General features: G+C 41.4%; 1 protein-coding gene across 4 annotated transcripts in view; it reads left to right on the forward strand.

The window, feature by feature from the left end:
* SLC22A4 (solute carrier family 22 member 4) overlaps positions 1-26,767 on the forward strand; it is a 95,939-nt gene that overhangs the window by 16,723 nt on the left and 52,449 nt on the right. For 3 of the 4 annotated variants that reach the window (XM_030571626.1, XM_030571625.1, XM_030571627.1), the window contains exons 2-4: positions 2,632-2,735; positions 11,077-11,231; positions 23,298-23,469. In XM_030571626.1, the coding sequence (XP_030427486.1) occupies positions 2,632-2,735; positions 11,077-11,231; positions 23,298-23,469 (431 nt within the window). The remainder of the gene's footprint in view (positions 1-2,631; positions 2,736-11,076; positions 11,232-23,297; positions 23,470-26,767) is intronic. The other variant, XM_030571628.1, reaches the window with a different exon arrangement.

Here is a 26,767-nt window from a genome sequence, read left to right on the forward strand (position 1 = left end):
GAAATCAATATTTGTGAACTCTGGACTCACAAGCAGTTCTGGCCAGGGCCAGCTCCAGGGGTTTTGCCGCCCTAAGCAGCCAAAAAAAAAAAAAAAAAAAAGCCACGATCGCGATCTGTGGCAATTCAGCGGGAGGTCCTTCATTCCGAGTGGGAGTGAGGGACCCTCCGCCGAATTGCTGCCAAATACCTAAAAGTGCCGCCCCGCTCCAGAGTTGCCGCCCCAAGCACCTGCTTGATAAGCTGGTGCCTGGAGCCGGCCCTGGTTCTGGCAAGCACATCTGAACAAGTTTGTTTATTTCAACAAGTGCTGTGACAAAAATATACTCAATTGTCACTTGGCTGGGATGAGATTCATTATGAATGTTCTAAAAAAACCTTGCTCTATCAGATTGATATAGGCTTAAACTGAAGATCACTAGAAATGTTTCCACAGTGCCTCACTTCAAAGGTCCAATCAAAACAAATTCCAGAATAAATAGTGAACACTAAACTAGCTCGGTAGCTTATTAAATCAGAAGGTATTTTAAAGTGTTTTTAATGTGTGAAATGAGTTGACTTTTTTTAACTTAACAGCATTTTTTAGATACAGAAATGCAACAAGCCTTGCACTAGAGCAATGCAGGTACAATGAAAACTTTCACAAACGTGGGATCATGCTGCCCGCGAGCCTGTGACCCGCTACTTGTCTCCCCACCCTGTTTTAAATCTCATCTCATAGGTAAATGACTCTTTTCTTGTTGAGCTCTTGTGGTGAGAGTCTGTATGCCAAAGAACGGGTGTAGGGCCCAGAAAACCTTCTGTTCCTGCCACTTCATTCAGGTATGTGTGTGTGTGGGGATTACGCTCTCTCAGAGCTTCTGTTGTTCCCCCCTCACACATATGTGTATATCCAGGGCACCATGATAGCGTTGTTTTTGTAGTAGCTGTACTGGCCACTGCTGGATCTCCATTCAGAAGAGCAAGATAAGGTTGCATTTCTCAGCATTTATTGTACTAACTTATTTTTCCCACAGCTTTGTGGGGAAGGAAGCTATGATGCCTTTGATATCAACTGTGGCAGCCACCCCACCCTCTTTGGCACATATAGAGCCCAAACCCCTGGAATGCCCTGGTGGAGGAACTTCTGCAGGGTTCTGTGAAGGAGATAATGCTGTGGAGCTCTTGCTTTCTAACCCCCCTTCCACATTTGTTATACCGCGCCCCATTTGTGGAATCGGTGAGGAACTGTTAGGCCCTGGAAAATAACCTGTTGTCTGAAACTAGAAATATTTACAGTTTTTGTTGTAGTAGTGCGTGGCTCTCTCAGTGCCGTCACTGCAATCATCACTTGAACAAACCTATAACAAAACTCCATAGCTAATGTTCTGACTAAATGCTTTTCCCTCCAATGAAAATGAAGCTGCTATAAATCCCATTAATTTAGAAAAAAAGTCAGAAGGGTGTTGTGAAGCGAATGGGGAGGGGGGAAGGAGGGGGGAGACCAGTAGTAAATATTTTATATTATGATAGTATCTAAGGGCCTCAGTCCAGGTCTGGACTCCATTGTGGTGGGTGCCATGCAGACATAGCAAAGACATTCCCTGCCCAAGTGGGCTTCAAATCTACCCCCCCCCCCCGACAGATGAAGAGGTAGGTAATGGGGATCCAATGATACAAGCATATAGTTGGGAAACATTTGGGTGTTTGTCAGCCTCTTTGAATCTTTCCTGTCTTCCCCACAGCTCTCTGGCCTGCTGTAACCTTGTAAACGTGTCTCAGTCTCCATTGTTTCTGTGTGGTCACAATAGCCAGAAATGACTAGTGGTCTTTGGGTGCCCAACTTAGGCTCCCCCTCTGGTTGTCTTGATTTGCATTGGTGCGTGATGAACCCTTTCTGAAAATTAGACTCCTTTAAGGTGTCACATGTTGGGCGGCCAAAAGTACCTCCCACCTCCCAGGGGTGTCTGTATCAACTATTGTGCTGCACCCAGCTGTCACCAAACTCCGACTTGTCTGGTCTGTGGTCACATGTCTCAGAGTACATTGTAGGTCTGATAGGATGGGGCAGGGAGGGGGAAAATTAAATTGAGGCCAAATAGGGAGGCAGCTAGAGGCCTTACAGAAACCATATCGAAGGGGGAGCAAGGTTCCTTATCCTGACTTCTATGAAGTCAGTTGTAATTTTGCCCATCCCTAGAAGAGAGGAGGTGATTCCATTTTTTTCTTTTTTACTGTCCGTAAACTATGTTTCTGGGTAGTGAGCCGTCGCTGTCTAATTAATATACCGTGCCTAGAAGTGCCCTATATCCGGGCCAGGCAGAAAAACAAGTGTGGGCGAATTAGACCAAAGAATTTGACATCACTGCATTTTCAAAATAAACTTGTTACTAAACAGCTAATTTAAATAATCTTTTGATCTGAATGATTTGCGAAATGTAAGGAGCCATCACTGTCTAATACACTATGTACCCGATATTCAGACCCAGGCAGAAAAACAAGTATGGAAGAATACACCAAAGAATGTTGAAATCCAATCACTTTCAAAGTGAACTTGTTACTAATCAGCTAATTTAAGTAATCTTTTGATCTGAATGATTGTGAAATGATATTAAGAAATAAGGAATGTTACATATTGCTCTTTCTTTTGTAGTGGAATCTGGTATGTGAGGATGACTGGAAAACCCCCCTGACTACCTCCTTGTTTTTTGTGGGGGTGCTTATTGGATCCTTTATATCAGGACAGCTCTCAGACAGGTAAAGTACATGCAGAAGGTTAGCCTTGTTGCTTCTAGAATTTTACAGCTTGACCTTACCCTTTAAAAAGATGAGCGTAAGCTTTTCTTTCTGAGCATGTTTCCAGACTGATCTGTGCTCCCCCGAAATGAGGGTGCTAAGTCATATACAGTGAGATTTTAAAAGGGGCCTAAGTCCCAAGGGGACTTTCATTGGGAACTGGGCACCTACTCCATTAGCTTCTTTGAAATTCCCAGCTCTGTTCTTCTGTTTGTTCAGTAGGCATCTTTAGAATTAACATCAATGATGCACTTCAGACTAGGAACTAATCTCTGCAAAGTGTGCATGTATTTGCCTTGTACTCAGATGTGGTGGTATCTGACCATTTGACAAAGGGTCAGTTGATGTTTCTTTATCCATGCTCTTCAAGTAGTTTCATCAAGAATAAAACATCTAACATCATAATGGAAGACCCAATCTAGGAACAGTGAGATGGCTTGAACTCAATTCACCATTTTTGTCGGTGAACTAAAGAGGGTTTGGTGGAGACAAACTGAGCAGATCCAAAATGAAGGATGGAGCCAGCCCTAAATTACTGTAAATCATAACATGATCCAGCAGGAGCAGATATATTTTTCATAGATCCATTCTTCAGATTAAAGACTAGAAGGGACCATTAGATAATCTGGCCTGACCTCCTGTATATCACCGGCCATTGAAAACCATCCATTTAATCCTGTATTAAACCTAAAAGCTTGTTTGGTTAATGTCTTTCTTCCAGAAAGGCATCCAGTCTTGATTTGAAGACATCGAGAAGATATGGAGAATCCACAACTTTCTTTGTTAGTTTGTTCCAGTGGTTAATCAGCCTCACTGTTAAAAAAATATGTGCCTAATTTTCTAATTTGAATTGGTCTGGCTTCAGCTTCTAGCCGTCAATTCTTGTTATGCCTTTTTCTGCTAAAGAGCCCTTTAGGACCTTTCTCGCCATGAAGGTACGTAGACACTATAATCACGTCACTCCTCTCAACTCTCTTCCCAAAGAGCTGCCATGCTGTGTTTGAGGATGAGCTCTTACTCCGTAGAAAGTGCCTTATGCAGCTGGCATAAGATATGATAGGAGTTTGTCTGTCATAGGCTATATGTCTTCTTGTTGCGAAGGTGTCCTTAATTGAAAGTATGGGTGTGAAAGGTGGGTGTCTAGTACCTATTAACCAGATTGCTCTGGACGCATGGGGCTTGTTAGCTGTGGTTGGCAGTCCGCCTAGGAGAAGAGACTCCAATTTCAAACTAAGAACTTCTGGCCTGGACAACCGGTTTGTAAAATTTGTGCCAATCACACATGCTCTTTGGGTCTTTGTCTTCGGAGAGTATATCAGTACAATACTAGGGCATCCCATGGAAGCAACATGTGACTATTCTCCTGAAAGCTGTGGAAAATAGGAAAAGGCTACTACATTCTGGGTGCATGTGGCTAAAGAAGTGAGCCCAGGACCTACGTTTGGCTTTCTTGAATGTGGGAGCAATGACTGGGAAATCAAGAGAAGTAGCCAAAATGCTGAAGAGAAGGGGAATGCACATTATCTGCATACAAGAGTAAAAATGGAAGGGGTTGAAATCCATTGATGATGGTGGTGGGTTACAAGATATTGTATTATGACTCTGTAGCAAGGGGGAATGGAATAGGTATGATTGTAGCAGTAATATTAAAGGATAGGGTAATGGACATCCAAAGTAAGAGTGACTGGGTGATGAAAGAACAGCTCTGAGCAGAGAACAAATATTGAATGTTATATGCAGATATGCACCACAGGTTGGTTGCATGATGGAGGAGGAGGAGTTCCAGATAATGCTGGGCCAAGTGATAAGTGAAGTACCACAAGCTGAGAACATATGAGAGAATGCAGTGAGGGCCACAGTGATTGTCCTGGAGAATGAGACTTTGGAACTAGAAATGAAGCTGGTGAAGATGTCTTAGTGTTAGCCAGAGCCCACAGCTGGTTGTTGCCAGTACTTACTTTATAAAGAGGAAACATCACTTAATGACATACAAGTTCTTTGCCGACAGGTCTCAGATAGATTACTTCCTGAGAAGAGGAAGAGACTAGAAAGTGATTCCAGGAGAGCAGATTGCAGAGCAACACACATTACGTATAGTGGATTTCTGTGGGGGGAGGCTAGTGGGGGACAAATGTTGAATTACAGAACAAAGCATCAAGTGGTGAAAGCTCACAGATAGAGAAGTTAGTCTGAGATTTAAGGATGAGGTTCCATAGAGATTGGACAACAACCAAACCAACACAATGACACCAATGAGGTTTGGGGAGGAAAATATCCAGACATATTACCGAAGGTGCACAAACTGCCTCTGGCCAAATGAAAGGATGGAAATTTTATGGCAAGGAGATGTGGCGATCCAGCGATGTGCCAGAGGTAGTAAAGGAGGAGGAGGACCGATTTAAGCAAAGACAGAAAATAAGAACTGTGGAAAGTTGAGGAATATAAACTGATGAACTAAATAGTGAAAAGAGTAGTTATGGAAGCTAAGGATCAGTCATTTAAAGCCTTATGAACAGAACTACTAATGAAGGAAAGTAAAAAAGGAATATATAGTTTAGGCAAAGAAGCACAGAGGACTTGGGAGCTGTGAAGTGTGTAAAAGACGGAAGACTGCGAAATCATTAGGAAGTGTCAGCAGTTTTATGAGAAACTGTCCAGTGAAGAGAATGCAAAGAAATCATTGAGCAACAACCTCTTAAGATAACATTAAAGATGATGAAACATGGCTAGGCGGTGGGACCAGACAGTGTAATAATTGAGGCATTTGAAGCATTAGGCCAGGAGGCGGTAGTGATGATGAGAAATTTTTTCAGCTCGTCCATAGTGGGAAAAATGTCTGACAAGTGAACTAAGAGTACATTGGTCCCTGTCTTCAAGGGTAAAGGTGATGTGCGAGAATGTAGTAAGTAACGACCCATCAAGTTAATGAGTCACACAATTAAATGGCTGGAAAGAGTTATTGAGAGAAGTCTTCAAGAGGAGCTGGAGTATCAAGTAAGCAACAGCCAGTGCCAGGAAGGTCAACAATGGATAAAGTGTTTGCAGCCTGAATGTTGCAGAAGAACAGGGAAAAACACCAGGAATTGCACTTTGTGTTTGTGGATTTGGAGAAGGCTAATGACGAGCTCCTAGAGAATTGATATGGGGGTGACTGTGATCACACAATCTGCTGGAGACATACGTTTTGGTCTATCATGGACATGTATGAGTATAGCACAACCATAGTGAGAAGCAGCTGCAGTGAGTCATTCACGGTGAAGGGAGGTCTATATCAAGGATCAGCCTTAAGCCCATTTCTATTTGTGACTGTGATGGACACCTTGACGCAGGAGATTGGGCGACAGGGTCCATGGAGCACGCTTTTTGCCAGTGACATTATGTTGTGCGTGAAGATAAATATGTACTGGAAAGGGACCTAGAACTAATGGAGGGCTGCATTAGAAGAAAATGGCTTACAAGTCAGCCAACAAAAAACAGAATACATGTGATGCTTTGTCGAGAAGGACAATGAGAAGCCAGTAAAACTAGATGATGTGCTTAGATGTCTGGCTGCGTGTGTGTGTTCTCTCTGTGTGTTGCCCCAGCTCTGTGCAGACAGCCGGCAAAACAGACCTCAAGCGAACTGCCCAATGACCACAAGATCCGTTAAGGTAAGAAGGCGCCAGGCCACGTTTATTGTTGACAAAGCACGGTAATAGTACCTGGCAGACTCTACGAGGATACTAAGATGTGTATACTCATGACAATGAGGATGCAGCTCAGTGAATGGTAGAACTTTCCATTCCCCCCTTGGCTGGACAAAGATACTCCTTCTGAGATACATCTTTATACCCTGATACAAACAAGTTATGTACAGCCTCTGACATAGTTAGTTACTGCTCCCTGGCGTGTCTAGTTATTTCCCATCACCTTGTACGTGTTGGTTCGATTAAAACATTTTTTTTATGAACTGTCATCCTGACCTTATCTTTTAGGAGGGGTCAGCGTGTTCCTGTTATCCTGGGAGAATGTTTTTGTACCATCTTTGATATCAGGGTCTTCTGGTACCACTTGATATTGGGATGTGTTTGTGTGAGTACTCTGTGACTAGCACTTCTTTGAAATGTGTATTTCTGCAATATCAGCCCTGTTCTTGCCAGATTCTGCGAGCAGGTCCTGCCTCATACCAGGCATCTGATACAAGGGCTTATGTTTCAGGCTCTCTTCCTACTACAGATGAGATAGAGTTTAAAGTCTGTGCGGCAATTTAAATATCTCCATTCAGTGTTGAGCATTGATCGGAATGTTTGAAGCTGCATGAAAAGCAGTTGGTGTAAATGGAAGGAAGTAATGGGAATTCTCTGAGATAAGAACATGCCACAGAAACTAAAAGGCAAAGTGTATAAGCTCATGATTGGGCCAGACATGAGGTATGGCCGGTGAGGAAGAGGGAACTACTACTTCATACTCTTTGAGTGGGTCGCTGTGTAGGATGAGAGCTGACAGGTTATGCAATGAAATGGTATGAGCCATGGTTCAGGTAGTCCCCATCAAAGAAAAGCTGAGAGAGAATTGACTTAGATGGCTGGGTCATGTGAGACAATGAGATATGGGATATATTGGCCAGAGAGTACAAGAACCGGTAGTCATGGGGCAAAGTACCCAAGAAAGATCTAGAAAAGGGTGGTTCAAAACACTGAAGGAAGACATGAAAAACATTGGTGTCAGCTTGGAAGATGCTTGCCAATAATGCTTGGAGAAGAAGAACAGGAGACACTGGCTCTGCCTGATGGAACAAGGCAAAAGAGAAGAAGAAGAAACAGATTGAGCTCTAAGTCTCTCACTGCAAGACATTTTCTCCAGCCCTTGAATAATTCTTGTGGCTCTTTTCTGTACCCTCACCAATTTTGCAACATTTTTCAAAATGTGGACCCCAGAATTGGACACTATTGTCTCAATTCAGGGTTAGCTGCACCTCTGACTCCACCTCCTGTGGTCTCTCTCTGGACTTTATGCCTCGAGTCTTCCACCTCTCTGGGGTGGAATCCTGCGATTCACCCATTCTTAGACCAGGCTACTGCCTGTGTACCATTTGTGATTGCTCAGCAGGCCTGACTGGCTTCAAGCCCTGTGAGTCTTCTCTTCAGAAGCTGTGACCAGTGGGTCAAAACAGCCTTTTCAAAATAAAAGTATTGTGTAATCCAGACAGTAGGAACAAAGCATGACAAGTGCAAAGGTGGGTAACACAATAATCTATACGCATAAATGACATTCCTAAAGCCTAGGTAGGCCTACCTTATCCAGACACCCCCAACTTTGGGAGTGAGGGGACAGTGTACATCCCTGGAGTCAGTCTCCTTCTCCTCTGTTCCTCAGAATTTGTCCTTGCATCCACCCCAAAGTTCTTTGTCTTCCCCTGTGCCTTGAATCTGGTTAAATTGGCTTACGTAGCCCACTAGGGGGTCAGGGATAGACTTCAAAGCAGCATTGTCCTTTAATTATCAGCAAATGCGGGGGTGGGGAGGGCATTTGGAAGTGTTTGTCCCCCAGCCAGGCTACACGGAGCTTAAGCCATGCCTGACTTCACTCCTTATAATCATATAGCAAACAACACAATAAAAGTCAACTTGAAGAACATAAAATATTATGGGCATCTTCCACATTCTTCATAGCACTATTCCAGTATTGGTCTCACCAGTGTCATACACAGTGGTAAAATCATCTCCTTACTCCTACTCACTGTGCTCCTGTTTATGTATCCAAGCACAGTATTAGCCCTTTTTGCCACAGCGTTGCCTTGAGAGCTCATGTTGAGTTGCTTGTCCACTATGACCCCTTTTATGGAGCATCCGCATGGATTTTATGTATCTGCTCAACTCTTGTACAAGGAATCAGCTTCTTGGGATGATGAATGTGAGTTTGTAAAACTTGATGGAAGTTTTAATCCTAAAACCTCAAATACTAAATTACATTTAATCCAAAAGTAATCCACTGACTCTTGCCTGAAGAGCAGAACTCGGTTAATGTTATATTTTAAAAAGGAGACATGATAATCACTAAAGCTTTCTGGCACCATTTGTGGAGTGGGAAACCTTTTTTTTAAAAAAAAAAATCTACCGCATGTAAATTTGTTTTCAGATAAATTCAGTTCTGCCTTGCGGCTGTCAGGGCCCTGATAGGACTTTTTAGGAAAATTTTTGACAGTAAAGAGTTGTATGTTCTGAGTTTCACCTGTGCTGTTGCAGAAACTACTCCCCACATGACAGAATATTGTAGCCACCCTTTATAATAAAATCCCCTTAAACTCCACATACAGAACAATGTGTCCTTATGGATGAGGCAGGTATTCTGTGGAAAAATAGTACAGTCTTTAATTACATGAGTCTATATCATAATCCATATGCACATCAGGGCTGAATTAAGGTTAGAGAGAATCTTATTTCTCTCCTTTCTTAACTTTTAAGTGCTTGATTTTATAACCTTAACACAGCATGTGGAGGGGTTATGTGTCTTTAAATCCAGAGGTAAGCTTGCAGTTATATTTCCATAAGAAAAAGGAATAGACACATAATATAGACAAGAAGTGGAGAAGGAGGATGAAAGATGGAGAGAGGATTGTATAGTTAAAGCATTGCTAGATTTCTACTACCTCAGTTTTATTGTTCCAGCAGAATAAGCTGCTATGAGACTCGCTCTCCTGCATGTTGATTCTGCATCTGCTGAAGTCACGGGCAAAGCTCCCATTGACTTTAATGCAATGCAAGATTAGGCCTCTGATTAATAGTATATTTATCACACTTATTTGCACTCTGACCACCTTAGATAGATAAATGTCTTGAGTAACTGCAGCTGTTATATTGCTGTTCTCCAAATTGTGCACTCTTCTATACTTTTGGGAGATGAACTATTTCTGCCAGTATGTGAAAATCAGAAGTGTTCTTCACGAAGGACAATAATATTAAGCCTTCTTTATAGTGCCTATTATTAAAGTTGTCCAACACATCCCATTTTAAGAAATCCTTTTTTCGGTTGCTTATAGTGTGACCAAACATATTAAGGGTTTGGGTTGAAATTTTCCATGCCAGGTGTCTGCCTCAGGCTAACTTTTCTTTACTAAAAAAACCAAACAAACAAACAAAAAAACCCCACTTCAGCCAGAACAATTCTGTTGTTTCCAAGAATGAGACTAGGTCAAGGAGCTGGGAGGTGAAAGTGGGAGTGGCATGGAGACTAGGGTCAAGGAGCTAGGGTGGAAGGAGGTTGGAATTGGACACTGAGCCCGGAGGGGGAGTGTGGGACTAGGCTGAGAAGTTTAAGGAGTGGAGAGTGGGTCTCGGTAGACAATAGAGTGACCAGGTGTCTGGTTTTTTACCTGAAAATCTGGTCGAAAAGGTCCAAACGGTATCCGGTTGGATCTACTGACCGGACACCCAAAGTGCAGTAACTGTGGATGTGGGAGGCACCGAGCCATTACCTGTGACAGCCACTACTCAGCCAGGGCCCCCTCTTATCTGTATTGGGTGGCTGCAACTCCCAGTGCTGGCTCTGCAGACAAGGCTCTTCCAACCCACGCAGGAGGTGGGGGAGGGAGGGAAGAGGGGAAAAGCAGTGAACGACAAAGGGAAGGGGAAAAAGGAGTGAAGGGGGTGGAGCCTTAGGAAGAGGTAGGGAAGGGAAGGTTCCGGCACTCCAGCTGGAGTGTTTGTTTTTTAAATATTACAAAGTTTGCAATCCTACAGTAGACAGGGAGAATGGAATTGGGGCAAGTAGCCAAGGAGGGGGTAGAGGCAGATTGGCACAGGGACAGGTTGGAAATGATGTAATATTTGTGAAGCACTCAGATACTATAGGGAGGAAATTAATAAATTTGTTTCATAGTTGCCTTTGAACAAGGCCTAGAGCTGTAAACTGAACAGTGAGGAGAAAATAAAATATTGAATAGCTTCTCATTAAGTGAGCAGTATCCATCCTGTGTGCTGAATGAGGAATGAGATCTGGAAAAAATAGTATGTGATGATGCAATTAAAGACTATCATAAGGTATATGCACAGGGGGGCTGAATTGTATCTATGTCACAGAGATACTAACAACTCTTTAGGATATCTGCTCTTCTGAATTATTTTTGTTAATGTCTTGAGTTCCAGAGAACCTCAATTTTTAATGCTCCTAAAAATGATGGACTAATAGAGCACTGCCAGTGTTGATAAGCTATGTGGCTTTGAGTGGGATGTACGTGTAGGTCTGTATCGCCTAGCCATGCACCTTGAAATTATTTTATTCTGTTTTTTTTAATATAACTTCCCTCTCTTTGTTTTTGCAAAAGGTTTGGCAGAAAGAATATTCTCTTTGCAACCATGGCAGTGCAGACTGGCTTCAGTTTTGTGCAGATCTTCTCTACCAGCTGGGAGATGTTCACAGTGCTGTTTCTTATAGTTGGCATGGGACAGATCTCGAACTACGTGGTGGCCTTCATTCTGGGTATGAACATGTCTGTTACATTAAATGCTTGCTGAGTGTGCTAGTGAATGACTTAGGTTTTAATTCCAAGCAGATCGTTGATAAGAGACTGTCGCATTCTCCAACATGCATAATCCTCAGTCTACTCCACTAGGATATTTTCTTAAAAATATTAAGGAATCTCTGTAAACAAGCATGAACTATATGCTGAATGTACATTTTACTGCCTTAGACAAAAAGAGTAGTTTAGAAGACTTTTAAATAATAATGAAAAAAGTTTCTTTATGCCAAACCGTAAACTACAGTGCTCAGTATGTTTATAAATTGAGGTGGAAAAGAAGGAATTCCCACTTCCCCCTTTTTTTTCCAAGTACCTGCGTTAGGACCCAATTCAGCAAATCACTTAGATATATGCCTGTGTCCCATTGATTTCAGTGAGACTTCAGCATATGCTTAAAGTGAAACGTATGAGTAACTGCTTAGCTAGATCAGGGGCTTAACAAACTTCCATATTTGGAGTGTTACTCAAATGGTGAATTCAGAGAAGTTGCCAGTAATTCAGGTGCAATAATGTTCTGCGGATAAAGGAATTTGAAAGTTTATTATAGTTAAGTACCTTTCACTAATTTTGTCAACTTCTCTCGATCTGGCTTGCGTGGAGTGCTGTGAACACAGTAGTTCATGCTTTGCTCATGGAAAAACGTACTCTGGCACAGTCAGGTCTGAACCCCTCGCCCTGCATTTTCCTATCTCTCTAGGGAAAGAAACAGAGCTGTGGAAATAGTTCAAGGCCTGTTATCCAAAGGAACAGCTCTTAGAAAAGCCGCGTCAACTCCCTCCCCACTCCACCCACCCACTTGCAGCAATCTTCTTTACAGCCCGTATTTCAGTCCCATGCCAAAGTTGTACCTGGTGTAAATCCACTGGCTTCTATGAAATTACATCTTCTTATGCCAGTGCTGGATTCCATTGATCATATTGCTTTAATAACTACAGTGTTGCAAATTAAAATGACCCTTCCATGTGGCAAAACAAGGTAAAGGCTGACTAAGTGACCTTTCGCCAAAGGTTAAGCTATTGAAAGGACTGTAGATTTGCATGTATTCTTGACAGTCAAGTCAATGCTGAATTTTCCTAAGTTACATTTATCATGATTGCAATTCGCCCTAAATTTCATATGTTGGAGGAAACAAATTGCTCTTGGCTGCAACTTTGTGTACAGTGAGCCAAATGAATCCCTGGTCTAAACTTCTCTGATGTCAACAGTGTATGTTATACCCAAGATCAGTTTGATCCAATGTCTCAGCAAATGAGCTTTTTTGTGCACTACAAGGTTTTTGAAGGGTTTTTTTTAAAGCCTAAATTTTAAAACTATGTGGGTGCCTACAAGATATGGATAGAAGGATTTGAGACTCTTCCTGTAGCTGTAATTTAAAAAAATTGGAAAGAAATTAAGATAAACCATCTTGTTTAGGTACATTCTGTGAATGATTTTAATATTACAATCTTGGCTGTTTTTTCCATTTGACTGCTTTATTTTTCAATGAGATCATATTAAATGTGTATAGTTCACTCACTGTGCCACCACAGGTTTTGGTTTTAAGCAGATGTTGATCAGACAGTTAAAACATTTAATAACTTTTCATTTTTAATCTCATTTGGTTTACAAACTTATTTTTCCTAAAATCAGAAGCGTTGTAACCATATTATAGGCATGTTACATGCCAGATTTTTCTTTTTCAATTAAGGATAGTTTACACCCAAGTTGTAATCCCCTGCAAACTGGATGGAAGCTGGAAAGGAAAATGCTGATACAGCGTGACCACGAATATTTCAAAAGAATGGACTTTTTTCACATTGCATTTACTACAAAGTATGATTTCCAAATGAGATGATTTTCATAATATTCATTCCAGTGATAGCCAATTAATTTCATCATCCATTTATCATTATTTTATTTAGTGTTATGGACAACTCATATGCTATTGCATATATAATCAGTGCACGTTAAATAGATTTAAGTGGTAGAATAATAGAAATATAAGATTTAATAAGAGGCCATGCTATAAATAATCCTTAAACGCCCAAGAAAGCATGAATTTTTCTTTCAGCATATAGCTAATATGTCTTTGATAACAGGGTTACATCTGAATAATTACATTAGTTATACTGTGGCTTTAAATACATGCCACCTCATAGGAAAATGGCATCTGTAATGGACAGTCCCTCAATAGGATACTATGGTTGGGAGTATCTTGTAAAATGCTGATAACATAGGGAAAATGTACCCATTTCTATTCACTTGAGTCTGTGCTACTAGAACACCTGCCGTCCCTCCAAACGAATCTTAGTGGAGAGATTAAGGGTGGATTTATTTTGTAGAAGTGCTTCCAGATGTGAAGGCTCACATTCAAGGGTTCAATCCACTAGAGAACAGTGTGATAGATACCTTAGACTTGCATGGCATCCTCTCTAAGGGCTTGTTCCATAGCCTGCCAAAGTCAGTGGGCCTGAATTTAACTGATTGTGGAAAGTTATCTCTTAGGGACACTTTATTGAACATTCTCAAGCAAGCTCACTTGACTTAACCAAAAATGTAGTTGTTAAGGGACACGTGGAAGTAAAATATCTTGCTACTGTGCTGTCAACATTTTCATTATCAAGAGGGGAGGAGACAAGTGAACTGTGTCCCATAGCAGAGCTTTCCCCTCGCCATGTGGCTAGCTAGCAAGTGATTTGTTCCAGAGGCCAGTTACTTTTTTTTTTTTTTATAAAATCTCATTCACTTCTGTCGGGCACTTTCTCTCAACAGCACAGTGTGGCCTTAAACAAAACCTATTTTGTGTCTCAGGTATCCATTTCTAAGGCATCTGTGTAGCACTGCTCATAAAAGACGACCTTAAATTGTGAGATTGGCCTCCTAGTAGAGGTACAGGGTGTGACGCTTCCTGAAGGTACCTGGGATTGTGAGGCAGCTTGCTGCCACCTGCCTTTAGCATGAGGAAGCCTCGTCTGTGCCTGCCATGGATCAGCTCCCCAATTCCAGTGGCCATGGGCAACACAAGCACTCTCCTCTTGGCCTGGCAGGCCCCATGTTACTCTGCGGGTTAGCAATAGGCCCTCCGAGTATCTCCCTGGCATATCCAGCCCCTGGTCCACTCGGTATTGAGAGATTTGCTGCATCCAAAGAAATAGTGCAACCCAGTTTATCAGTCCCCTCTCAGATCGCTGCTCTTCTTTACACACACCTCTTAGATATGTTTATAGTGAGATTAAGTACAAGTTTGTTTGAGAAAGATTAGAGATTCAAAAAGTAGGAAATAGAAGTATTGGAAAGAAATGGTTACATATAAAAGAAAATAGTCACACACTCTAGAGCCTAGACTCAATTAACAAAATACTCTCAAGTCTTGTAGAATATTGCTCACCCAAAATCCTTGCAGTGCTTTACAGCCAGGCTTGGCTGTGACCCTCCTTTCATGAGACAAGCACGCTGTCAGCTTGCCTCCCAGGTGAAGGCTTATGTATGTTTCTTTGTCCCAAGATATACTTGTCCCATCCTTTTGCCTTTATTTATAAACAGGACACCCACTGCTGTGTGTTTCATCTTATAGAGTTCCTTTCTTGTAGATTTTGCAATCTCTCATTTTACAACTGGTGAAGTATGCTTCATGCTATACACCTATTTGCATACAATATACCATACCCATATAGTTAAATGGGGAAATAGGTGTCTGTTACCTCCTGCCTGAAAGGAACCTTCCAAGGTATGTCACCTTTTGGTGGCCTGTCTTAAATCAAAGACCTTAAGAACATAATTTTCAATATAGATACATGCCTCCTTAAATACTATCCGTACATATATTTCACAATGATTATGTCAGCTATGGCTCTCTGCAGAGACCATACGTGCCACTCTTCAGTGAACTGTTATGTATATGTCCAACTCCCTATAAAACCCATGCCTGCCCCTTCTGCCCTCTGCCAATTTGCACCAAGAGGTCCCTGGATCACACAGGGAAAAATAAGTTGTGGGGAAGATCTTATTTCCTCTGCCTCATCTCCCTTCTTGGATCTACCTTCAACTCCTCAGAAGCAGAAGAATTCTTTAGTACTTGCTAATATGTATAGGTGGATTGTCCAGCTTTTCCTGAATCCAATGGCGAAATAATTCAGGTGAAATAGAAAAAAATGCACAGGCTCTCTTTCTTATAATTTGACTTGAATGGTATGTTTTTTTGAGAGGAATGCTGTTGAGTGTAGGTTTCTGCCTCTCTCAAGGAAAGTTTGCCTGATGGGAGGCTTGAATGGGTTTTCCATTGTTTGGGAAAGAACAGAGTACAATATCTGAGAAATCCAAACTGAAGCCAAATTTTGGTCCAATTGTTGCTGTTAGCAGAATTTCCATTCTTAAATGAGATCAGGATTTGGTTCTACATGCTTAACTTAGGTTAATGTATTTGATCAAACCTTGTACTAATGATTTGACAAAAGCTTAGCTGAGGTTTTAGTGCTGTGTATTAACAAAGCAAATAGGTCTATCAGATGAGTTATTGTACTTCTAGCAGAGTATCAGGATAAGTTAAGTATTTAGGATGACCGGGCAGTTAAATAATGGATTTTTGAAAGCATTGGGCAGTGTTTTTACGCCACATTGTATTAGGCTACATAGTTATAGCATGTAACTGGCAATCATGTAGATTCCCTCTGCTTTATCACATGTAGGTTAGAGCAATGTGCTGTACTGGCATGTGAGAATGTGCTGTCTCATGAATGATAAGAGAAAGGGAAAATGTAAGAGAAATACTCACCAGCTAGAAAGGAGGAAATGTAACAAGCAAGACTCAGCTGTCATATAACTATTCCAGAGTGGCAAGCCATCTAGCAGAAAAATATGGTGGGAAAAACGTTATGAAAGGGTGATCCAACAGTGAAGAGTTCTAGTCATGGCCAAGCAGTTGTAACGGGGGTGCTTTTAGGAACCCTTATTTTGAGGGTTGAAAAACAAACCAGGCCTTCTTGGTCGAAACCTGGTGTTTGAAATAGGGATGTCTTTTAAAAAAAAGTTTCTGTGTTAAACTGAGATGCCATTTTGACACTAACATCATGATAATTTCAGTTAAAGCCACATAATGACAGCTAATCCTATTCTTTTCCACCCCTGTGAAACACTAATGGGGAAACATTCCTTTTAAATGTTCCAAAAACACAATGTAAAATCAGCACTATGCAAGAGGGCATGGCAGTGTCTTAGCATGGCTAATGGGTTTCACAACCATCAGCAGCACGGTGCTGATAAGTAGGTCGGGCCATCAGCAGAGATACAGTTTATCCCCATCCAAGCCCTGGTTGTTATCAGTCTTTTTCAGATGAGATTGTTTGAAGTTGGAGGGGCTGTGCCAGGCCTTTGATCTGAGTTTATGGGTCATTACTGAGCTGTACAGCACTGATAGGTTTCTGAGCTAGTAAAGCTGCTATTAACAAGATTGTCTTTTGTTCAGTGGACTAAGTCAATGCCATTTGCTGAAACTGAAAATCCTTTTAGAAAAATCTTTTGGGTCTCTTTTTAACCTACAATATTGTGGATTAATTTGGAGACATGGTGATTAACAGGAGCTGTATTTGTTCTCTAGTTATAACTATTCCTACACGAATCCCATCTAATATGCTTTGTGAGTTTAGGTGCTGATTAGGTAACCCTAAATGGTTTTTAACTGTATAAGCTCTCAGCGTGTAAGCTGGGTAATTAGCTTCCAAACTCAATGTACCTGTTTATGTTCTCCTCAGCATTTAATGAAGGTTAACCAGTACAAGAGAGCAACCCAGTTCTGGGAAGATAATTAGAATGTTAGGTCTTGTCTTACTGTTTAATCCATCCTGTTTCTAAACTCTCTGTGCATGTGCATTTGTGTTTGAAGTTAGCTGTCTGTTGTTAGGAGACATGTTGCGTCTCCTAAAATAGTTTTAGATTGATGTTCTTTTAGCTGCACATAGTGTTTTTTACTGCTTAAAAATTATCCATTTTACTTTCTCTACTAAATCCTGGTTGGATTCACTTCCACCGCAACAGATGATGATCAGTGTGTGAGAAGTGATTCAAGTGACTTGGGTGATGAAAGTGCATTTGGTGTCCACGTGAACCATGGGAATGTTGCTACGTTTCTTATAGCATGTTGAAGGTTTCTTTTAATACTGTAAAGATGACCTGCCTCTGTTGTAAGGCAGATTCAATAGCTTCAAGAAGCAACTATATTAAATGACTGTGATGTTGGAGCCTCATTAAATATTATGCATTTTCCAGCTCCTTAAGAAATCACTAGTTTCTCAAGAAAATCTGTTTATGAAAAATTAATATGGACTTCTGCTATTAGGATTTATTTACAGGCTTACTATCTTTGAAGCTTTCATCCCAGGATGAAGCTTTCATCCCAGGATGATTGGCGAGGGAGGGGCTGCATCAGATAGGACTATAGAGCAAAAGGTTTCCTGTTGTTTTGTGTTCAGTAGAGACCTTGCTATAAGTTGAGCTTCTAGAGAGGAAAGCTTATGCTCAAATAAATTTGTTAGTTTCTAAGCTGCCACAAGTACTCCTGTTCTGTTTTTTAGAGAGGAAGAGTGACCCATGGATGTGTAAGGTAGCCATTTGAAGTTCAGGACCCTACAACCTAGCCACAGTGACTAAATAGCATAGGGCCATAGGGCACAGGGCCATAGGCGTGCGCAGAACATTTCATTAGGGTGTGCACCCAGGGAATTTTATTTATTTATTTTTTTTAAAGGCCAACATTTATTGAATACTCAATCATAAAGGACATTATTTTTATTCATCAAACAAACTAAAGAAACTAAAACTTAACTGAACTTAATTTTTTTTAAATTAACAACTCAACTTTACTTACATTAAAATGCAAAGCCACTTTTTTTTTTTTGAGACATTAAGGTGTGCCTGGGCACATCTGGCACACCCCGTACGCACGCCTATGCTAAATAGTCGTATTTTTTGTAAAGTGTGCCCCTTTCCAAGAATCTCTCCTTTCATTTGCCATTTAAAATCAAATTGTATGACTAGAAATCAACCATTAAATATTAACTTTCCTGCTCATAACTTAGACACTATCAAGGAATGGCTGAAAAAACAGCTGGTTCTTGCATTTCGCAGGACTGCTTTTTGCATTCGTGGGAGTAGTTTCTTTTTGAACCTTTGTTTAATTTCTGAAGTGATGTCTTTCAGCCGTCTCCCTGGAGAGGCTTTTCTACAAGAACTTTTTCTTTCCTTCCTTAGTTTCAGGCATCTAAACCCAGGGTTGTGAGTTCAATCCTTAGGGGGGCCACTTAGGGATCTGGGGCAAAATCAGCACTTGGTCCTGCTGGTGAAGGCAGGGGGCTGGATTCAATGACCTTTCAGGGTCCCTTCCAGTTCTATGAGATAGGTATATCTCCATATATAAAAAAAATTAACTTTCCATGGTTACCAGATTTTTTGTGGTCAAGATATGTGACTAAAAATACACTACATTTGTACAGGTGCTTTGGTAATGTCCTGAAATTGCTCTCCTTTGGCGGGAAAGGAATATAAATGTACCCAAGAGACTTAATCTTATATTAGATCTTCCTTTTGAATTGTCACAAATCCTAAAGTTCTAGGCACTTTTAACAAAATGTTTAAACTCCATATTTCATTGTTTTTTTTAAACACCAAACTTCTCGTAAAGACACAAAACAAACAACCACCAGGGGAGAATATTATAACTTTGTTCTTTTTGAAAAACAAAAACATGAAAGGTGGGGGTGGAGGAGATACTTTTTGAAGTTGCTTAATGGGAAATTATTCATAAGCCACTTGCTCAGGTTAGTCAGTCTCATAAATAAATGCAGCTCATAAATAGACCTTGTGCATTTCTACCACAGTAGCTTTTAGGCAATATTACAATGCACTTTTATGAACTATATAACTCATATCTATCCCCCTACACTTCCTTACACCTTTGTATCTGTCTGCTTGATGTCATTATTTGGGTCCACATCATATTCAGTGAGTAAAGGAGTCTAATTCCCCTAATGGATAGGAAATTTCTGTAGTCCGGGAACTGAGGACCATGTGAGAGATGGGGTAGAACTGTTAGGTACAGACTTTCTTAAGAGAAGGCTAGGCATTTTATTGGAAAAAGAACTAGGTAACTGAAGGTTTACACTGTTCCTCTCTCTACAGGACTAAGTATCTCATTGGCACAACGTGTGTGCTGAATGAGCCAGCTGTCAAAAATTTGCTTTGATTTAGGGAGGCATGGTTATTTGAACTGTAACTCTATTACAATATTATCCTTATTACTGCAATCCTTCTCTTCCAAAACAAAATTATAGATTGATTCAACCTCAGTACACACTTGCAGTCATTTATCTGGGCGAATCCATGTCCGTTTGTCCATTTAATTTCAATCCATAGACCTGCTTCTCTTCAGGAGCTTTCAAAACTGGATTATATGATAACTCTTAAATTGGAAGATCATTAAACAGGGAAACAGATTCACTCCTAGTAGGACACTCAGTGAAGGTTCCCAAAAGCTGATGTTTGTTATAAGTGTTAACAATATGTTAAGCTCCAAAGCAGACACAATCTATTCTAGACAAGGCATTGTGAAAAACGAATAAAAACAACAAAATTCTGCCCATATTCCTGGCTAAATTTAATTTTATTTTTTGCTACTTATTATATTAATTGTATAGGCCCTTAACAGTACGGCTAATCACTGAACTAGTCTGAACTGCGAGGGTATTTCTCCCCTCTTTTCCTTATGCAATATCTCAGTTGTATTTTATCTTGGATAACCACTTCCATCATCTTGTGGAGTGCTTCAAAATGATGAGAGTATGACATTCCATCACTGCATCTTCATGACTCACCAATGTTATTGATGCAATGTGTCAGCACAGTCCTGGTGCAGTGATGGGGTGTTGCAACACATCCCCCTTTCCGACCCCATACAAAATTTGCCTTTGGAGCTGCTGGGGTTTTCTTCTTTTCTGCCATTTCCTTCTTTCCAAGGACAGAGATAGATATGCTCTATTTGAGTTTATTTGCACAGTTCTCACTGAGCTGCAGCAGGTGGCCAGATGTAAATGCTTTTACTCTACATTGAAAGTCACTGCTGAAGTTAGAATCATAGAAGATTAAGGTTGGAAGGGACCTCAGAAGGTCCTGTAGTCTAACCCCCTGCTCAAAGCAAGACCAATCCCCAGACAGATTTTTACCCCAGTGCCATAAATGGCCCCCTTAAGGACTGAACTCACAACCCTGGGTTTAGCAGGCCAATGCTCAAACCACTGAGCTATCCGTCCCCCAAACAGCTTTGTGAGTAGTTTATCACCTGACCAGGGACTTGAACCCTGCCCCCTCAGATTAAGAGTCTGATGCTCTACCAGATGAGCTGGCTAGTTGCTAGAGGGATGTTAGGCAATCACAGATTGGTGGGAAAGTGATCTGCATGTTGGCAATAGGAGGTGATGTGTCCACATGAAAATCTGTTTATTGAATCGTGGACCATGGTATAAGAAAGTTGAGACTCTCCTGTCTTGAGAAAGGATGCAAAGATTATGAATAAATTGGAAATGATTAATAATAGTGACCCAGGAATTGGAACTAAATCTAGTGTTATATTAATATTATTAAAGAAACAATGTCAGGTTAAAAACTTCCAGGATATTTTACTAATAGCACATTAGGTATTAAAACTGAAAGTGTTGAAAACATTTTTAATTGTTCATCATTTTATGCTGTCTATTCTTTCTGCACATCAGTGGGCGTGGGGGATGAAAACACTAACTAGTTAGTGCATAAGAACCTGAAATTTAAACAAACATAATATTCTTGTCTGGGCTGTAAAAGCAACCAGGGAATATTTAAATCTAAAAAATGCTGTTTTCTGGGTTGCTTGTTTTAATTTAATGGACATAACTTCTTGCAAGCCATAAATTACCTTAGTCTGGGCCAGTCCAGTGGCTCTGAGGAGGTGGCTTTGCTTAGTGTATCTGGCCCATTGCAGCCTTTAAACTAGTCAAAGTGACTAACTGGGGATTCCCCTATAGAATCCCTGGGTGCCATGCAGCCAGCATAGGGGATGTGGTGGAGTGAGTGTGGCTGAAACGTGCTGTGCTCAGGTGATCCTCCGATGCTACAAATCCTCCTGGGGCTTTTCAGGCTATTGTAATTTAGACCAGTCCTGAGGCTGCTCTGATTTGTGCTGAGGGTGCCCTGGAGATCAGGGAGAGAGAATAAAGGTGGCGTAAAGTCATCTTCATTCCCCTTTTGGGTCCTACGCCAAATGTAACTCAGCCAGACTTGAGAGCTAGGATCTGTGTGTGTCCCCATATAACTGCTTACAGGGGCTGGACAGTGAGGTAACTAAATTTACTAGCATAATATTTAGGTAAGTCAAAATCAGTAAGGATTGTAAGCAACTCCAGAGGATCCAATAATATGTAGTAACCAGGCAACACCATGGAAGACTGATTTCAGTGCAAGCAAGTGCAAAGTGTTCAGCCCAGTATGTCGTAACCTAAGCCATATGTACCTATGCTCAGATTCCAGAGTAATTATAGCTTCTGTAGGGAACACTGAGACACCCTCAAACTGAACAGGTTAAAGAATCTTTCTCCATCATGATATCAACAAGGCGAATCTACGATTGTGGTGTTTCAGAGAAAATTACTGATACTATGCCATTATATGTAGGTGGTGTATTCTCCTCAAGAACAGTGCATTCAATCTAATTCATGTAATTTTAAGAACCTAGGAAAACTCAGTTTGAGAAGGGTCATGGAAATGATCAGAGGCTTATAGGGACTTCCAAACAAGGCAAGACTGAAAGACTAGGAATACTTATTTTGGAGAAGTATGGTAGGAAAATAGGCCAAGACTTTCAGAGATAAGTATCTGAAGTTAGGGTCCCAAGCACTTATTTAGACAGACGAAGAAGTGGCACTCGGCAAATTCCATTGAAGTTAATGTGAACTATTAGGTGTTTGGTATTTTAAAAACCATGCCAGTGAAGGCCTCAAATGTCCCCTTTCCGGGGACACGAGGGCACTCAAAACTGATTGTAATAGAAGACTGCTTTATGCAATTGGTGAACCTGTGGAACGTGCCACTGCAGGGAAGAACTGAAGCAAAGGGTTTAGCAAGATTTTCGAAATCTGTTGTATGTTCCTGTGAATAACAGCATCTGCGGTTTTGTGGCTGAAATGTAAATTCTTGGAGTGAGCGAGAGATTAACGGCCCTCATCTTCAGGTACTATTGTAGAGGACTAGGGGCAGTGGCTCTATGCCTTCCTCCGAAGCATCTGCCATTGACCACTGTTGGATACAGGGCACTGGTCATGTGGCCCCATCAGCTAATATGGCAGGTTTTTAATCCTGATCTATTTGGAGTGAGCCATGTTTCAGTATAAACTTCCTTTATGTTCTGTTCCCAAATTACTGAAAAACTGCTGGGAGAGATGAACAAGAAGGATTGATTAAAAGGATCCTGTCAGCTGTTTTTTTCTCTTAACTCTCCAGTCTTTGCAATGGCAGAAACTAAGTCTCCTCCTACTTTTGTTCTGTCCGTTGAGCAAGTATTGATGCTAGCAATGCAGAAATTCAGAGGGTTGGTGAAACAAAGCTCTAAAAAAAGTGGCCCATTTATTTTGTGGTCTTTGCAATATCATAGATGTTATGAGGAATATGTCTAGTGTTGAAAATAGCTGTATATTACTTGAAATCTGCTTTTGCAGAACCAGCAGAGGGCACTGAAAAAGGTGGTTCCCACACAGACGGTGGCTGGCTTTTCAATTACTCATTAATGGCTTGGCAACTTTGAAATCTCTTATACGATTAAAATCTGGAAAACTGTCCCACCAGATTATCTTCATGTTAAGGTTGGTCTTATTTGGGGCCAGAAATCCTTGACAGTGTCCCTTTAAGTGTTACAAGGGAAATGACTCCATTTTAAAGATTGTTTTAGCTGATTTTGGTAAATGCGATAAAATATTTAGACGTGGTTTTTACAAAAAGAGTTAAAATGCTAATCCAAACTCCCTTGTTTTGAACAGGCACAGAAATTCTTGGCAAATCAGTTCGTATTATATTCTGCACATTAGGAGTTTGCACATTTTTTGCAATTGGCTACATGTTGCTGCCACTATTTGCTTACTTCATCAGAGACTGGCGGATGCTGCTACTGGCTCTTACTGTACCTGGAGTGCTCTGCGTTCCACTGTGGTGGTGAGTTTAATTGTATTGCAAGGTGTTTGGCTTCAGAAAGTCCCATCTGTAGCTGGTAACCTCCAGTTTAAATTGTGAAACAATCAGTTGGATTATAATTGCTGTGGATTTTTTTCTCTTCACGTTTTGGTATTGTGCATGCCAAGTGAAGGGATTTGCCTTGAAGATGAAACATTTTCAGACAGTTTTAAGATAACTTATCTGTGTGCTGAACCCTGCTGACACTGCTAGAGTTCATCTTATGCTGGCTTTCCAGTGCTGTTTGGAAATTCTTTCCAGACTATCGGACTCTTAACCTCAAACTCTCTTTATAACCTTTTTGTTATCTCCTTTATTATTGCTGGATGTGTTGCACTATACAAACTTTCCCTTCCAACTTTTCTTCCTTCCCTTTTTTAGAAACCTATTTTCTGTGTGGATGCAACTGTTGGAATGCAACAAAAATCTTCCTTATTGCAATGCTACCCAGAAACTGTGTGCTTTGCTACACACAATGTTTGTGTCTGAGAGGGCTGGATAAGGGTAAGAGACTGGAGCAGGGAGGATGTTTAAAACTTGTCCATGACATTGTGACTGTAATGAACATCTCGTACTCCTGCTCGGCCTTCTGGCTCAAATCATATGTCGTTTAGCTTAACGCATCTTCCTTTGGGGGGATTTTATCCTGCCCTTGAAGGAGCAGAAACTCTATGGTCTAATGGATCTCCATGATCTTTAATTACTCTGATCTTTTTTAGCAGCAAACAATCCTGTGGCACCTTATAGACTAACAGACGTTTTGGAGCATGAGCTTTCGTGGGTGAATACCCACTTCCTCAGATGCATGTAATGGAAATATCCAGGGGCAGGTATATATAGGTCTTTTTTATAACTCACTTTTAGTCTCGCCACCTCAGGGCACAGTGCTGAGTCATTAAAAACAAAGAAAGTGTGGTGGAGTAGGGAAGCCAGCAACTAACTGTTTGGCCCAGCAGACTTGCAGGAATCCAGGGTTCTAGTTTCATGCCAGATTCTGCAACTTGTACCATATGCCTGGACACTCCCATCAGTAGGCCTTTGCACAGTGCACCTTTGTTAAGAAGGTTGCAAGATTGGGGCCTAAACACAAGTAATTTACTTTAATATGATCATTTTAGTGAATTATGTCATGTCTTGGGTGCAGTGCCCCTTGTACATCAGATTCCCCACTAGAGGGAGATGCTAGTGGCATATGGGGATGAGTTGAGGAAAGAAAAAGTCTTAGCCCTAACATTTTGGTGCTCAGTTTTCTTCTCTCCTTTCCCCCCTGGGTAAAGTTTGGTCACAGTTTGGGAGGTTTCATGGAGCAAGGTATTTGTTCCTCTAATGTGGCCTTGGAAAAGAAGTCAAAATCCAAAAAATCAATGATGGATTAACCCAATAGACCATAACAGATCCTCTGTCAGCAGTTCTGAAAGTTAATCTTATTTGCTGTCTGGATGGTATCTGCGCCAAATGCCATATAACTCTTCCAAGAGTGGCTGTGTGGATTGATTGGCTGTAACAGTTCACATCTCCTTTGTCATAGTTATGTAAACCTTCAACGTGTTACTTTTGGAATGTGAAGTCAGCCATACAGCAGGAAACCACCCTGATAAACCAGGCATCTCATGTGCATCTTTGCTAATCCATGCAGTATTAACAAATTCAGAGCAATTCAAGGTTAGTTTATCCTAAAAACAACATATCAGAATCCCTTTATCTGTCTGTGATGCCTTTTCTTTGCAACGATCTAGTTCACTACTGAAGTAAAACCATAGCATGCTGCTGCGAGGATGAAATATGGTTTTCTGTATTTTAAAATTATTTGGGGAAACCAGTCCTGTACAGTGAATAACTTTCCAACCATAACTCCCATTAAGAAACAAACAAACAAAATGTTTACATGCCTAGGTTAAGGGGTGAGGTTGAATTTTAGCCTAAAGGAAATGTAAAATGTGCAGTTATAAAAATGTGTCACTACCGCCTTCTCCTAACCCCCCATGCCAGCTGAGTGAAGGGAGTTCTGACAGGATCACCCAGGTCCTTGCATATGTGGGTCACAGTGTCACGGTCACCAAACCAAAATTCTGTGTCACGATCAGGCGCATGATTATTTAGCATGCGTTGTGGAAGCTGCACTGAAGACAAGAGAGCACACCAAACAACAAAGTGTATACATTAAATGCATTTAGGCAAACGCAGCCCCAGGGACAGCTCGCTGGGTCAGTATTGGTCAGTAGCTTGTCCAGGGAGGGATTTACAGAAGCACCATGACCTCTTGCAGGTTCATTTGGCTGGTTGAGCAGAACTCGATGGCTTCTTTGGCTCCACCTTGTTTTTTTTCCTCAGCCAATTGGATGCCTCATCCTGTAAGGGGCTATGCCAGCCTATCTGGCCTTTAGAGACTGGGGATGCTGTCTTGAAGCTGACCTGACTTCCCAGGACTTGGAGATCTATGGCTCTGAGTGCCTTATACCTTTCAAAAATATTTGTACAAATTTAAAGTGGAGGAGAATCTTACAATCCTTTGGAAAAGGTTTCCACTTAGATCACTGGAAACCATCATATGCATTTCTCAGCTGTTGCCACTGTGGGTCCTTCCCTCTTTTCTCCCCACTTTTCTTGTCCCTGCTCCTTTCTCCCTTCTCTTGCTACTAACACCATGCACCAGCCTCTTTCCCATTAAACCCTGGCTGGCTGAGCACACAGCCAAGTTGGAGCTGGCATGTCTCGAAGCTCTGGACCTCCCAGCAAGAGAGTGAGCATCTGTGAAGACCTAAAACAGCCTCTGTAGCAGGGCCTGCTTTAAAGGTAAGTTTTCTTGTCTTGGTTGTGGCAGTCAGTGAGCTGTTTGTCCAGGAATGTGACTGACGGGCTAGGAATCTGACTGGCTTCCCTCACTTTGAATGTGTGGAGCTCTGTATTGAGCAGGGGTGGATGTAGCCTTTCGAGCACTATACTAAACTCTTGTTAGGCTTGGTTTTGGATTGTAGCCAAGGGGTGCACCAACCACCCGCAGCAGCACCCTCTGCCTCAGCACCGCAACCCTAGTCCTCGCATGGCATGGAGGCCACAGGGGTGGAGCTAAAGAACAAACCTGCCCTCCTGTCCCGCGGGGCTGGGCCCGGCTCCCTGCTCTGGGTGTTGCAACATGGCGCATAGCATCACAGCGCCAGTCAGGTTTGGCGCCCTCGGTTTCATTATATCTGTGGTGCAGTTGTATCCATGGACTTGTGCTAAAGCCTCTCCTGGTATTGGATCACAGAGGGGAGCTTCTGGTCCCTATGTGACAGGCAGC

Source organism: Gopherus evgoodei, chromosome 8, assembly GCF_007399415.2.
Source record: "Gopherus evgoodei ecotype Sinaloan lineage chromosome 8, rGopEvg1_v1.p, whole genome shotgun sequence".
In the NCBI taxonomy this organism is placed as follows: Eukaryota; Metazoa; Chordata; order Testudines; family Testudinidae; genus Gopherus; species Gopherus evgoodei.